The sequence below is a fragment of the Oncorhynchus masou genome, chromosome 13, assembly GCF_036934945.1.
Source record: "Oncorhynchus masou masou isolate Uvic2021 chromosome 13, UVic_Omas_1.1, whole genome shotgun sequence".
NCBI classification, from domain to species: Eukaryota; Metazoa; Chordata; class Actinopteri; order Salmoniformes; family Salmonidae; genus Oncorhynchus; species Oncorhynchus masou.
This window is the reverse complement of record NC_088224.1, coordinates 19,110,834-19,125,493: the sequence shown is the minus strand read 5'-3', so window position 1 is coordinate 19,125,493 and position 14,660 is coordinate 19,110,834. Positions and strand designations below refer to the sequence as shown.

Here is a 14,660-nt window from a genome sequence, read left to right as displayed (position 1 = left end):
TCTAGGTATAGGAAAGGGTATTTCAGATCTAGGAGAGGTGTCTAGGTATAGGAAAGGGTATTTCAGATCTAGGAGAGGTGTCTAGGTATATAGGAAAGGGTATTTCAGATCTAGGAGAGGTGTCTAGGTATAGGAAAGGATATTTCAGATCTAGGAGAGGTGTCTCGGTATAGGAAAGGGTATTTCAGATCTAGGAGAGGTGTCTAGGTATAGGAAAGGGCATTTCAGATCTAGGAGAGGTGTCTAGGTATAGGAAAGGGCATTTCAGATCTAGGAGAGGTGTCTAGGTATAGGAAAGGGTATTTCAGATCTAGGAGAGGTGTCTAGGTATATAGGAAAGGGTATTTCAGATCTAGGAGAGGTGTCTTGGTATAGGAAAGGGTATTTCAGATCTAGGAGAGGTGTCTAGGTATAGGAAAGGTCATTTCAGATCTAGGAGAGGTGTCTAGGTATAGGAAAGGGCATTTCAGATCTAGGAGAGGTGTCTAGGTATAGGAAAGGGTATTTCAGATCTAGGAGAGGTGTCTAGGTATAGGAAAGGGCATTTCAGATCTAGGAGAGGTGTCTAGGTATAGGAAAGGGCATTTCAGATCTAAGAGATGTGTCTAGGTATAGGAAAGGGCATTTCAGATCTAAGAGAGGTGTCTAGGTATAGGAAAGGGCATTTCAGATCTAAGAGAGGTGTCTAGGTATAGGAAAGGGTATTTCAGATCTAGGAGAGGTGTCTAGGTATAGGAAAGGGCATTTCAGATCTAGGAGAGGTGTCTAGGTATAGGAAAGGGCATTTCAGATCTAGGAGAGGTGTCTAGGTATAGGAAAGGGCATTTCAGATCTAAGAGAGGTGTCTAGGTATAGGAAAGGGCATTTCAGATCTAAGAGAGGTGTCTAGGTATAGGAAAGGGTATTTCAGATCTAGGAGAGGTGTCTAGGTATAGGAAAGGGCATTTCAGATCTAAGAGAGGTGTCTAGGTATAGGAAAGGGCATTTCAGATCTAAGAGAGGTGTCTAGGTATAGGAAAGGGCATTTCAGATCTAAGAGAGGTGTCTAGGTATAGGAAAGGGCATTTCAGATCTAAGAGAGGTGTCTAGGTATAGGAAAGGGCATTTCAGATCTAAGAGAGGTGTCTAGGTATAGGAAAGGGCATTTCAGATCTAAGAGAGGTGTCTAGGTATAGGAAAGGGCATTTCAGATCTAGGAGAGGTGTCTAGGTATAGGAAAGGGCATTTCAGATCTAAGAGAGGTGTCTAGGTATAGGAAAGGGCATTTCAGATCTAGGAGAGGTGTCTAGGTATAGGAAAGGGCATTTCAGATCTAAGAGAGGTGTCTAGGTATAGGAAAGGGTATTTCAGATCTAAGAGAGGTGTCTAGGTATAGGAAAGGGCATTTCAGATCTAAGAGAGGTGTCTAGGTATAGGAAAGGGCATTTCAGATCTAAGAGAGGTGTCTAGGTATAGGAAAGGGCATATCAGATCTGAGAGAGGTGTCTAGGTATAGGAAAGGGTATTTCAGATCTAAGAGAGGTGTCTAGGTATAGGAAAGGGCATTTCAGATCTAAGAGAGGTGTCTAGGTATAGGAAAGGGTATTTCAGATCTAAGAGAGGTGTCTAGGTATAGGAAAGGGCATTTCAGATCTAAGAGAGGTGTCTAGGTATAGGAAAGGGTATTTCAGATCTAAGAGAGGTGTCTAGGTATAGGAAAGGGCATTTCAGATCTAAGAGAGGTGTCTAGGTATAGGAAAGGGTATTTCAGATCTAAGAGAGGTGTCTAGGTATAGGAAAGGGCATTTCAGATCTAAGAGAGGTGTCTAGGTATAGGAAAGGGTATTTCAGATCTAAGAGAGGTGTCTAGGTATAGGAAAGGGTATTTCAGATCTAAGAGAGGTGTCTAGGTATAGGAAAGGGCATTTCAGATCTAAGAGAGGTGTCTAGGTATAGGAAAGGATATATCAGATCTAAGAGAGGTGTCTAGGTATAGGAAAGGGTATTTCAGATCTAGGAGAGGTGTCTAGGTATAGGAAAGGGCATTTCAGATCTAGGAGGTGTCTAGGTGGAAAGGGCATTTCAGATCTAGGTATATAGGAAAGGGCATTTCAGATCTAAGAGAGGTGTCTAGGTATAGGAAAGGGCATTTCAGATCTAGGAGAGGTGTCTAGGTATAGGAAAGGGCATTTCAGATCTAGGAGAGGTGTCTAGGTATAGGAAAGGGCATTTCAGATCTAAGAGAGGTGTCTAGGTATAGGAAAGGGCATTTCAGATCTAGGAGAGGTGTCTAGGTATAGGAAAGGGCATTTCAGATCTAGGAGAGGTGTCTAGGTATAGGAAAGGGCATTTCAGGTAGGTATAGGAAAGGGCATTTCAGATCTAAGAGAGGTGTCTAGGTATAGGAAAGGGCATTTCAGATCTAAGAGAGGTGTCTAGGTATAGGAAAGGGCATTTCAGATCTAGGAGAGGTGTCTAGGTATAGGAAAGGGCATTTCAGATCTAAGAGAGGTGTCTAGGTATAGGAAAGGGCATTTCAGATCTAAGAGAGGTGTCTAGGTATAGGAAAGGGCATTTCAGATCTAGGAGAGGTGTCTAGGTATAGGAAAGGGCATTTCAGATCTAAGAGAGGTGTCTAGGTATAGGAAAGGGCATTTCAGATCTAAGAGAGGTGTCTAGGTATAGGAAAGGGCATTTCAGATCTAAGAGAGGTGTCTAGGTATAGGAAAGGATATATCAGATCTAGGAGAGGTGTCTAGGTATAGGAAAGGGCATTTCAGATCTAAGAGAGGTGTCTAGGTATAGGAAAGGGCATTTCAGATCTAAGAGAGGTGTCTAGGTATAGGAAAGGGCATTTCAGATCTAAGAGAGGTGTCTAGGTATAGGAAAGGGCATTTCAGATCTAGGAGAGGTGTCTAGGTATAGGAAAGGGCATTTCAGATCTAAGAGAGGTGTCTAGGTATAGGAAAGGGCATTTCAGATCTAAGAGAGGTGTCTAGGTATAGGAAAGGGCATTTCAGATCTAAGAGAGGTGTCTAGGTATAGGAAAGGACATTTCAGATCTAGGAGAGGTGTCTAGGTATAGGAAAGGGCATTTCAGATCTAAGAGAGGTGTCTAGGTATAGGAAAGGGCATTTCAGATCTAAGAGAGGTGTCTAGGTATAGGAAAGGGCATTTCAGATCTAAGAGAGGTGTCTAGGTATAGGAAAGGGCATTTCAGATCTAGGAGAGGTGTCTAGGTATAGGAAAGGGCATTTCAGATCTAGGAGAGGTGTCTAGGTATAGGAAAGGGCATTTCAGATCTAGGAGAGGTGTCTAGGTATAGGAAAGGGCATTTCAGATCTAAGAGAGGTGTCTAGGTATAGGAAAGGGCATTTCAGATCTAAGAGAGGTGTCTAGGTATAGGAAAGGATATATCAGACGGGGCATAGATTTGACGTCCTGTGGTACTTAGTCCAGGGCCATGGATATTTATACAATGGGTGGGTCTAATCCTGGATGCTGATTGGTTAAAACCACGTTCCAGCCATTGTGCATTTCAGACTACCACTGGCTATGATGGCGAAATGCCTGTTGACTGTTCCATCTGGAAAGTCACTGCACGTCCCGGCCAGGCATCAACCTGATCTCCACTGTAAAAAGCAGCTAGACATTATCTCCCGTTGCTTTTGGCTAGCACTTGGTTTACAGCAGCTGAGATTTGTAGGAACCTTGCTGTCTGTCTCTCCGACATTTGCAACATTATTACAATATTGAAATGCGAAATCCACTGTCCCGTCGAGAATGAACGTGTCGGGACGAGACAGACGGCTTTCCTCTGCCAGTGGAAATCATGAATTCGCAGCATTTGTATGGATATATGCAAAGAAATGTCAATAGACAAACTGGTAAAACAAATGCAGCTGTTTTGCTGTCTTTCCAGCTTCAGTTTGAAGTGATTGTGTTAGCCAACTACACAGCTAACACACAGCTATCTACCAAGGAGGAAAAGCCTGCATAGCAACCATTTCTTGTTTGGAATGGCATCGATGCCAATCGAACCAACTACCAGATGGCTTAGCAACCTCAGGACTATATCCTCGTGGAAGGATGAATAAATCAATCAAAATAAAGTTTTTCATGAAAATATGTCAATCATTATTTTAATATGATGGTAACCATTGTATAAAAGTGATAATGCCCTCGAAGCCTTGGTTTGGAGGATATATTCAAATCACATTTATTTATATAGCCCTTCTTCGTACATCAGCTGATATCTCAAAGTGCTGTACAGAAACCCAGCCTAAAACCCCAAACAGCAAGCAATGCAGGTGTAGAAACACGGTGGCTAGGAAAAACTCCCTAGAAAGGCCAAAACCTAGGAAGAAACCTTGAGAGGAACCAGGCTATGAGGGGTGGCCAGTCCCCTTCTGGCTGTGCCGGGTGGAGATTATAACAGAACATGGCCAAGATGTTTGTTTCAAATTATTGAAGTTGTTCTCAGTGGCCGTCTCCTTGTCCCCGTGCCAGGAGCTGCATCAGTGTCAGGACCGACAGAGGGAGCATGAGGCTGAGGGTCAGGGGTCAGAGGTCAAACAGCCTGTGTTGCTACGCTACCCACTGCCCTACCCCCAGGACCCCTCCCCACCGCCCCTGGTACCCCAGAGACCTGCAGAATTGCAGTACGGGAACCCCTACTCCACCGACAACACTCGAGGTGAAACCCTCTGCCCCCATCTATCTGTCTGTCTCTTTGGCTGTCATCTCAACAGGCATCTCTACATCACTCTAGCTATCTACAATCTACAATATCTGTGTTTGTCTAAGGGTTTCTACATTTTTTTATCTTACTGTCTCTCTCGATCTCCCCTTCGCTTCTCGCTGTATCTTCTCTCACTGTCAACCTGTTACATTCTCTTTCTCCCATAGGTCTGTTGAACCCCAGCCACATCTCCCTCACTCCCAGCTAAAGAGACATCGATCCTGCTCGTTTTCAGTGGTGACACCTCCTGTTTTCTGTGTGCCTTTTGTGTTTTCTGCAGACGGGGCAGACGGGGCCCTGTCCCCTGAGCAGATGCCCCGCCCCCTCCCGAGGCCCCTGGTGCATGCGCCCCTCCGGCCACTCCCCCGACCCCTGGTGCAGGCTGGGAGAGAGAGGTGGTCTGCATCCAGCCCTCCTCGCGAAGCATGAGCCCCCCCGACGGACTGGAGCACCCCCCCGAGGAGCCACGCAACGTGAGTTCATATACACACACACACTCTGCTAAGTTCTGTAACCTAGTCCTCTTTTATTGCTGTTTTTGTATGTCCATTTCTGTCCTCTGCCAATCCTTTTTCCACGTACACTGAGTCAACCAACCATTAGGAACACCTTCCTAATATTCAATTGCACCCCCCCTTTTGCCCTCAGAACAGCCTCAATTCATCAGGGCATGGACTCTGTCGCTGGATGTCTTTTTGGTGGTGGATCATTCTTGATACACGTGGGAAACTGTTGAGCGTGAAAAACCCAGCAGCGTTGTCGTTCTTGACACAAAACGGTGTGCCTGGCACCTACTACCATACCTCCTTCAAAGGCACTTACAGTTTTGAATGGCACACAATCCTTCTTTAACCTGTCTCCTCTCCTTCATCTACACTGATTTGAAGTGAATTTAACAGCCGATTTCACCTGGATACACCTGGTCAGTCTGTCATGGAAAGAACAGGTGTTCTTAATGTTTTGTAAAGTCAGAGCGTTTCCTTTAACTTGTTCTATTTCTGCCTCTTCTCTCCATCCCTCTCCTCTGTCCCATCTTTATCATATCTCTTTCCTTTCCAAGTCCCCTGTTTTTACCCTCGAACCATTTCATTATATTCTTTATCTTCTTCTTATCCGTCTTCTTCTCTTAAACCCTCCGTCTCTTCCTGTCTCTCGCTGCTGTTTCCCCCTTCGTTCCCATATATACACCTTTCAAACCAATACGCTTTTTTTTGCCAACTGTAACATCGCGGCAACATTTTTCCGCCTTTTCTTTATATCTCAAAAGTGTTGCTGGGATCAAAGCCTAAACTTTTATTTCCGCGAACCGACCTCGTGATGACTGCGGTGAAGTGCTGCCTACGGCTTGGTATGAAATGTAGCCGTAATGCTGAGGCAGCATTGGCACGCACTACACCTGAAGTTCTTGATGGTTGATAGGTAGCGACTATTCTCCTGGCAGTTCTTAACTTTGCTATGCATGTGACTTCACCCACCACATGTACTGTTTTCTTAAGCCAGGGTCTTCCCAAACTCGGCACTGGGGCCTCCCTTGGTCCACGTTTTGTTTTTTGCCCTAGCATTACACAGCTGATTCACATGATCAAATCTTCATGATGAATTCATTTTTTAAATCAGCTGTATAGTGCTAGGTCAAAAAACTAAATGTGCACTCCTTGGGGTCACCAGGACCGAGTTTGGGAAACACTGTCTCAACCACAAAAAATGTGTAGTCTTTTCACTGAATCTCCGTTTGGATATTGGTTAGGCTACAATTATGCTCTGGTAATGTTAGCTAAGTTGAGGTGAGTGCTGCTCATGATCATCTTGTCTAGTTGGCTCATTATTAAACCCTGATCAGAATGTTTTGACAGCATGTTATATAGTTTAACAAGTGGATTATTTTGCTCTTCACTCGCATGTCGCTTATGCTGCGTTCAAAACAACTGGGAACTCTGAAATCTCTGACTTCAGTGCGTTCAAAACAACTGGGAACTCTGAAATCTCTGACTTCAGTGCGTTCAAAACAACTGGGAACTCTGAAATCTCTGACTTCAGTGCGTTCAAAACAACTGGGAACTCTGAAATCTCTGACTTCAGTGCGTTCAAAACAACTGGGAACACTGAAATCTCTGACTTCAGTGCGTTCAAAACAACTGGGAACTCTGAAATCTCTGACTTCAGTGCGTTCAAAACAACTGGGAACTCTGAAATCTCTGACTTCAGTGCGTTCAAAACAACTGGGAACTCTGAAATCTCTGACTTCAGTGCGTTCAAAACAACTGGGAACTCTGAAATCTCTGACTTCAGTGCGTTCAAAACAACTGGGAACTCTGAAATCTCTGACTTCAGTGCGTTCAAAACAACTGGGAACTCTGAAATCTCTGACTTCAGTGCGTTCAAAACAACTGGGAACTCTGAAATCTCTGACTTCAGTGCGTTCAAAACAACTGGGAACTCTGAAATCTCTGACTTCAGTGCGTTCAAAACAACTGGGAACTCTGAAATCTCTGACTTCAGTGCGTTCAAAACAACTGGGAACTCTGAAATCTCTGACTTCAGTGCGTTCAAAACAACTGGGAACTCTGAAATCTCTGACTTCAGTGCGTTCAAAACAACTGGGAACTCTGAAATCTCTGACTTCAGTGCATTCAAAACAACTGGGAACTCTGAAATCTCTGACTTCAGTGCGTTCAAAACAACTGAGAACTCTGAAATCTCTGACTTCAGTGCGTTCAAAACAACTGAGAACTCTGAAATCTCTGACTTCAGTGCGTTCAAAACAACTGGGAACTCTGAAATCTCTGACTTCAGTGCGTTCAAAACAACTGGGAACTCTGAAATCTCTGACTTCAGTGCGTTCAAAACAACTGGGAACTCTGAAATCTCTGACTTCAGTGCGTTCAAAACAACTGAGAACTCTGAAATCTCTGACTTCAGTGCGTTCAAAACAACTGAGAACTCTGAAATCTCTGACTTCAGTGCGTTCAAAACAACTGGGAACTCTGAAATCTCTGACTTCAGTGCGTTCAAAACAACTGGGAACTCTGAAATCTCTGACTTCAGTGCGTTCAAAACAACTGGGAACTCTGAAATCTCTGACTTCAGTGCGTTCAAAACAACTGGGAACACTGAAATCTCTGACTTCAGTGCGTTCAAAACAACTGGGAACTCTGAAATCTCTGACTTCAGTGCGTTCAAAACAACTGGGAACTCTGAAATCTCTGACTTCAGTGCGTTCAAAACAACTGGGAACTCTGAAATCTCTGACTTCAGTGCGTTCAAAACAACTGGGAACTCTGAAATCTCTGACTTCAGTGCGTTCAAAACAACTGGGAACTCTGAAATCTCTGACTTCAGTGCGTTCAGTGAAATCTCTGACTTCAGTGCGTTCAAAACAACTGGGAACTCTGAAATCTCTGACTTCAGTGCGTTCAAAACAACTGGGAACTCTGAAATCTCTGACTTCAGTGCGTTCAAAACAACTGGGAACTCTGAAATCTCTGACTTCAGTGCGTTCAAAACAACTGGGAACTCTGAAATCTCTGACTTCAGTGCGTTCAAAACAACTGGGAACTCTGAAATCTCTGACTTCAGTGCGTTCAAAACAACTGGGAACTCTGAAATCTCTGACTTCAGTGCGTTCAAAACAACTGGGAACTCTGAAATCTCTGACTTCAGTGCGTTCAAAACAACTGGGAACTCTGAAATCTCTGACTTCAGTGCGTTCAAAACAACTGGGAACTCTGAAATCTCTGACTTCAGTGCGTTCAAAACAACTGGGAACTCTGAAATCTCTGACTTCAGTGCGTTCAAAACAACTGGGAACTCTGAAATCTCTGACTTCAGTGCGTTCAAAACAACTGGGAACTCTGAAATCTCTGACTTCAGTGCATTCAAAACAACTGGGAACTCTGAAATCTCTGACTTCAGTGCGTTCAAAACAACTGAGAACTCTGAAATCTCTGACTTCAGTGCGTTCAAAACAACTGAGAACTCTGAAATCTCTGACTTCAGTGCGTTCAAAACAACTGGGAACTCTGAAATCTCTGACTTCAGTGCGTTCAAAACAACTGGGAACTCTGAAATCTCTGACTTCAGTGCGTTCAAAACAACTGGGAACTCTGAAATCTCTGACTTCAGTGCGTTCAAAACAACTGAGAACTCTGAAATCTCTGACTTCAGTGCGTTCAAAACAACTGAGAACTCTGAAATCTCTGACTTCAGTGCGTTCAAAACAACTGGGAACTCTGAAATCTCTGACTTCAGTGCGTTCAAAACAACTGGGAACTCTGAAATCTCTGACTTCAGTGCGTTCAAAACAACTGGGAACTCTGAAATCTCTGACTTCAGTGCGTTCAAAACAACTGGGAACTCTGAAATCTCTGACTTCAGTGCGTTCAAAACAACTGGGAACTCTGAAATCTCTGACTTCAGTGCGTTCAAAACAACTGGGAACTCTGAAATCTCTGACTTCAGTGCGTTCAAAACAACTGAGAACTCTGAAATCTCTGACTTCAGTGCGTTCAAAACAACTGAGAACTCTGAAATCTCTGACTTCAGTGCGTTCAAAACAACTGGGAACTCTGAAATCTCTGACTTCAGTGCGTTCAAAACAACTGGGAACTCTGAAATCTCTGACTTCAGTGCGTTCAAAACAACTGGGAACTCTGAAATCTCTGACTTCAGTGCGTTCAAAACAACTGAGAACTCTGAAATCTCTGACTTCAGTGCGTTCAAAACAACTGAGAACTCTGAAATCTCTGACTTCAGTGCGTTCAAAACAACTGAGAACTCTGAAATCTCTGACTTCAGTGCGTTCAAAACAACTGAGAACTCTGAAATCACTGACTTCAGTGCGTTCAAAACAACTGAGAACTCTGAAATCTCTGACTTCAGTGCGTTCAAAACAACTGGGAACTCTGAAATCTCTGACTTCAGTGCGTTCAAAACAACTGGGAACTCTGAAATCTCTGACTTCAGTGCGTTCAAAACAACTGAGAACTCTGAAATCTCTGACTTCAGTGCGTTCAAAACAACTGAGAACTCTGAAATCTCTGACTTCAGTGCGTTCAAAACAACTGGGAACTCTGAAATCTCTGACTTCAGTGCGTTCAAAACAACTGGGAACTCTGAAATCTCTGACTTCAGTGCGTTCAAAACAACTGGGAACTCTGAAATCTCTGACTTCAGTGCGTTCAAAACAACTGAGAACTCTGAAATCTCTGACTTCAGTGCGTTCAAAACAACTGGGAACTCTGAAATCTCTGACTTCAGTGCGTTCAAAACAACTGGGAACTCTGAAATCTCTGACTTCAGTGCGTTCAAAACAACTGGGAACTCTGAAATCTCTGACTTCAGTGCGTTCAAAACAACTGAGAACTCGGGGGAAAAACTTTCTCCGACTGGGGAAAAATCCATTTGAACAGTCATCCAACTCCGGAACGAGTGCCTCCTTCTAGAGCTTTGACTTTCCGACCTGAAGATCACTGGCGTCATGATTTGACCCCAGTTGTTTTGAACGTGGCGTTTGTAGACTAGGCTTATTCCCGACCTGTGACTTGACTCATCAATGTGATTTAGTTTCCCTGAATATCTGTCTGTATAGAAACCAATTAAAAGGGTAGTTGACCCATTTTTATATGTGGCCTTACTCTTTCTGTGCTTGTTGATCCCCCAAACAGGATTTTATATATATATATTTTGTTGTGTTACAGAGAAAATTGGTTGTCACACTTTGCTGAGACGTCACTTGCCATTGACTACAATGCACTATGAACATGTGTCTAAAGTATGAAATGCTCCAAAACACTCCCAACAAACTCATATAACATCACAATCTCATTCTGGATTGTGTCTCTACACAAAACACAACGGTTTGGGTGATCACGTTTACATAAGTATTCAGACCCTTTAATCAGTACTTTGGTCTTTAAGCACCTTTGACAACGATTACAGCCTCGAGTCTTCTTGGGTATGACATTACAAGCTTGGCACACCTGTATTTGGGGAGTTTCTCCCATTCTTTTCTGCAGAAACTCTCAAGCTCTGTCAGGTTGGATGGGGAGCGTCGCTGCACAGCTATTTTCAGGTCTCTCCAGAGATATTCGATCAGGTACAAGTCCGGGCTCCGGCTGGGCCACTCAAGGACATTCAGAGACTTGTCCCAAAGCCACACCTATGTTGTCTTGGCAGTGTACTTAGGGTCGTTGTCCTGTTGGAAGGTGAACCTTCACCCCAGTTTGAGGTCCTGAGCGCTCTGGAGCAGGTTTTCATCAAGGATGTCTCTGTACTTTGCTCCTTTCATCTTTGCCTCGATTCTGACTCGTCTCCCAGACCCTGAGAGAGAAAAACATCCCAACACCATGATGATGCTGCCTCCACCGTGCTTCACCGTAGGGATGGTGCCAGGTTTCTTCTTCTTCTTTTTGCTCTGACATGCACTGTCAGCTGTGGCACCTTATATAGACAGGTGTGTGTTTTTCCAAATCATGACCAATCAATTGAATTTACCACAGGTGGACTCCAATCAAGTTGTAGAAACGTCTCAAGCATTCTTTGTGATGGTGTCTATTCAATGGGTTTATTAAAGTGGCATTGGCCCACGTCTACTCCTAAACTTGCTGGCATGTGTACAGGAGATATAGCAGGAATGTGCTATAAATGGGGACTAGATGATTTGGGATCCCAAAAATTGGCAGATCTTTATTTTAGTGGCAACATTCCGTACAGTCTGTCTGTAAAGGGTATAAAACAGAAGGACCCCAGGGTGGCCAGAGATGGAGGAGAGTTCTTTTAAATAAAAGTCTAATTAACGTCTCCCACTCTGAGCTCGCTAGTGTTAGATTGACATCCGCGGGGGCTGGATGAGGCTAATTGGTAGAAGTTGCCCTTGGGCGCAGATTTAGGATCAGTTTATCCTCTCCAAATCTTGTCCTCAAGCATTAGGGAGGGAAATGCTAAATTGACCTTAGATCAGTTACTATGGGAAACTTCATCTTACTTCTTACTTACATCCCAATGGTGTATTAGGAGGGCATCGCAGACACACACACTGCTCTTCACTGATACACTGGTATCATGACCCTCTCCTCTCTAGCTCTATTAACACTCTATTAACCTTTGAAGAGAGTCATCAGTGTTCAGACAGCCATGGTTTGAGAGAGTGTGTGTGTTGCATGCAGTAATGGTGTGTGTGTGTATATATTATAGGTCGGTGATGGGGAGCAGCCTGCCTGCAATCATCAGTCCAGCAGCAGACGCAACGACAACAGGAGCAGCTTCTGTTTTGACCCCAGGTAACACACACACTCCACACACACAATACACAAAATGCTATCCCAGCTTTACCAACACACACAAAACCTAACCCTACACTCTCTGCTCCCTCTCTCTCCCCCTCTGCTCCCCCTCTGCTCCATCTCTCTCCCCCTCTGCTCCCTCTCTCTCCCCCTCTGCTCCCCCTCTGCTCCATCTCTCTCCCCCTCTGCTCCCTCTCTCTGCTCCACCGCTGCTCCCTCTCTCTCCACCGCTTCTCCCTCTCTCTGCTCCACCTCTTCTCCCTCTCTCTGCTCCACCTCTTCTCCCTCTCTGCTCCACCTCTTCTCCCTCTCTCTGCTCCACCTCTTCTCCCTCTCTCTGCTCCACCTCTTCTCCCTCTCTCTCCCCCTCTGCTCCACCTCTTCTCCCTCTCTGCTCCACCTCTTCTCCCTCTCTGCTCCCCTTCTGCTCACTCTCTCTGCTCCCCTTCTGCTCCCTCTCTCTGCTCCCCTTCTGCTCCCTCTCTCTGCTCCCTCTCTCTCCACCTCTGCTCCCTCTTCCCCTCTCCTGATCCTTTTCTCTCTGCTCCACCTCTTCTCCCTCTCTCTGCTCCACCTCTTCTCCCTCTCTGCTCCCCTTCTGCTCCCTCTCTCTCCCCCTCTGCTCCCTCTCTCTGCTCCACCGCTCTCCCCCTCTGCTCCCTCTCTCTCCCCCTCTGCTCCCTCTCTGCTCCACCTCTACTCTCTCTCTCTGCTCCCCTTCTGCTCACTCTCTCTGCTCACTCTCTCTGCTCCCCTTCTGCTCCCTCTCTCTGCTCCCTCTCTCCACATCTCTGCTCCCTCTTCCCCTCTCCTGATCCTTTTCTCTCTGCTCCACCGCTGCTCCACCTCTTCTCCCTCTCTCTGCTCCCTCTCTCTGCTCCACCTCTTCTCCCTCTCTCTGCTCCACCTCTCTCCTCCCTCTTCCCCTCTCTCCTGATCCTTTTCTCTCTGCTCCCTCTCTCCTCCTCATCTATTATTTTCTATGCCCCCCCCCCTCCACTCAGTAATGAAGTCCACAAGCGCTGTCCGTTGTGCGAGGTGATCTTCCCGCCCCACTTTGAGCAGCGTAGCTTTGAGCAACACGTGGAGAGCCACTGGAAGGTGTGTCCCGTGTGCTCTGAGCAGTTCCCCCTCGACTGCCATCAGCAGCTCTTCCAGAAGCACGTGCTCACACACTTTGATGGCCATGTGCTAAACTTCGACAACATGGAGTAATGGGGAGGTTGGGGTGTGTGTAGAAGGGAAGGTTGGATTAAATTAGAATAATTCTAGGAACATGTTCTCAAATTGGAGTTTGGGATGATTTCATTTCAACTCTGACTAGGAGGGGAGATTACAAATCATCACATCAACAATTGAAAAATAATCTGGGGAAAATTACTCTTTTAAATGTTCTGAATTTAAATGGAATTAACTTCAATCCTGGCCTCACATGCTACCTTTCAGTTAAGTAAAGGTTAAATAATAAATAAATGCTACCTTTCAAAAACATCAAGGAGTGTGTAAGGGGGAGTTTGTCAGTTCCGGTTTAGGGAAATAATTTAAAAAAATACTTTGCGTGAGAAGTTCGGATCACTTTGGTTTTGTCCCATGTTGATGTCATTTTTCTGCTTCGGGGTTGTAGTGTCATCACTGCATGTGTTTAGTATCCGTAGGATTCATCAATCCGTAGCCACACCTAGAAACAGGTGACATCCAGGGATGGGGAGTAGGTTGACGTTGCCTCTACATTGATCTAAGGTCAGTTTTGGGTTTTACCTAATAGTTAAGGTTGGGTAATCTGATCCTAGATCTGTGGTTAGGGGAAACTAATGTACAGCATGACAGACTCTTGTCAGCAAAAGACATCAGACATTTAAAAAAAAAAAAAAAAACAGGAAGTAGCACTACTGTTTAAATTTGACTGCACTAAAAAGGCTTCATTATTCTGAATGTATGTATATATATGAGAAGTAGGACTATTATGGAGATATGTGGCTGAATTGCTCGTTACCTCAATGTTTTAGTAGTGACAGAATGATGGACCAATTGTTTTACTTCCTGGTCTCTGGATAGGCTAACATTCTCCTTCAGTAGGAGGTAACTGGAAATATGACTGCTATAGAAAAACTACTGTACACCTGGCTATGGTCTCTTTCACTGTGTTAAGTCTATGACCTGAGACTCATCTTTTCCTCCTTTGTCGGGGTCAGTTTCTGTTGGCTGTGCGTCTCCACATTGAGTCTCCTTTAGTTCTTGACATCTGTCTGTCTGAGATTTGACTGTTCTTTCCACGTGACCACAGTGCTGTACTTTTGGCTTCAAAGTTGCAGCTTTGAGAGTGAGTGTAGGTTTGTATGTGTGCATTAAAAATATCTTTATGAATAAAGTACACCTGTCAAATGGATACAATTGTCATTTTGTCTTTGGGGGTCACAACACGCATCAATCAACCACAGACAGTTCTGGGCTCCAGAGTTTTTTTTAATGTAATGGCGTTTTACATTTATGAAGCAGCTTCTTGTATATAAAGACAGTTTGACATAGTACACAGGTCTCCCTACTCATAACCTCTGCACAAATAGGAAACATATGAAAATATAATTTAAAAGCACTTAAGACACATTACAATACATTCACTGTACACAGTATATTGAAATAGTCCCCCTCATACACACACG

At 44.5% G+C, this 14,660-nt stretch overlaps 1 protein-coding gene across 1 annotated transcript in view; it reads left to right on the top strand.

The window, feature by feature from the left end:
- The window catches only part of LOC135551869 (tax1-binding protein 1 homolog A-like), a 53,232-nt gene extending 38,846 nt beyond the window's left edge, over window positions 1-14,386 (top strand). Inside the window, 5 exon segments of the mRNA XM_064983141.1 lie at window positions 4,489-4,675; window positions 5,001-5,068; window positions 5,071-5,193; window positions 11,912-11,997; window positions 13,005-14,386. Coding sequence (XP_064839213.1) covers window positions 4,489-4,675; window positions 5,001-5,068; window positions 5,071-5,193; window positions 11,912-11,997; window positions 13,005-13,215 — 675 coding nt within the window. The 3' untranslated portion in view covers window positions 13,216-14,386.
- Window positions 14,387-14,660: the final 274 nt, after the last annotated feature.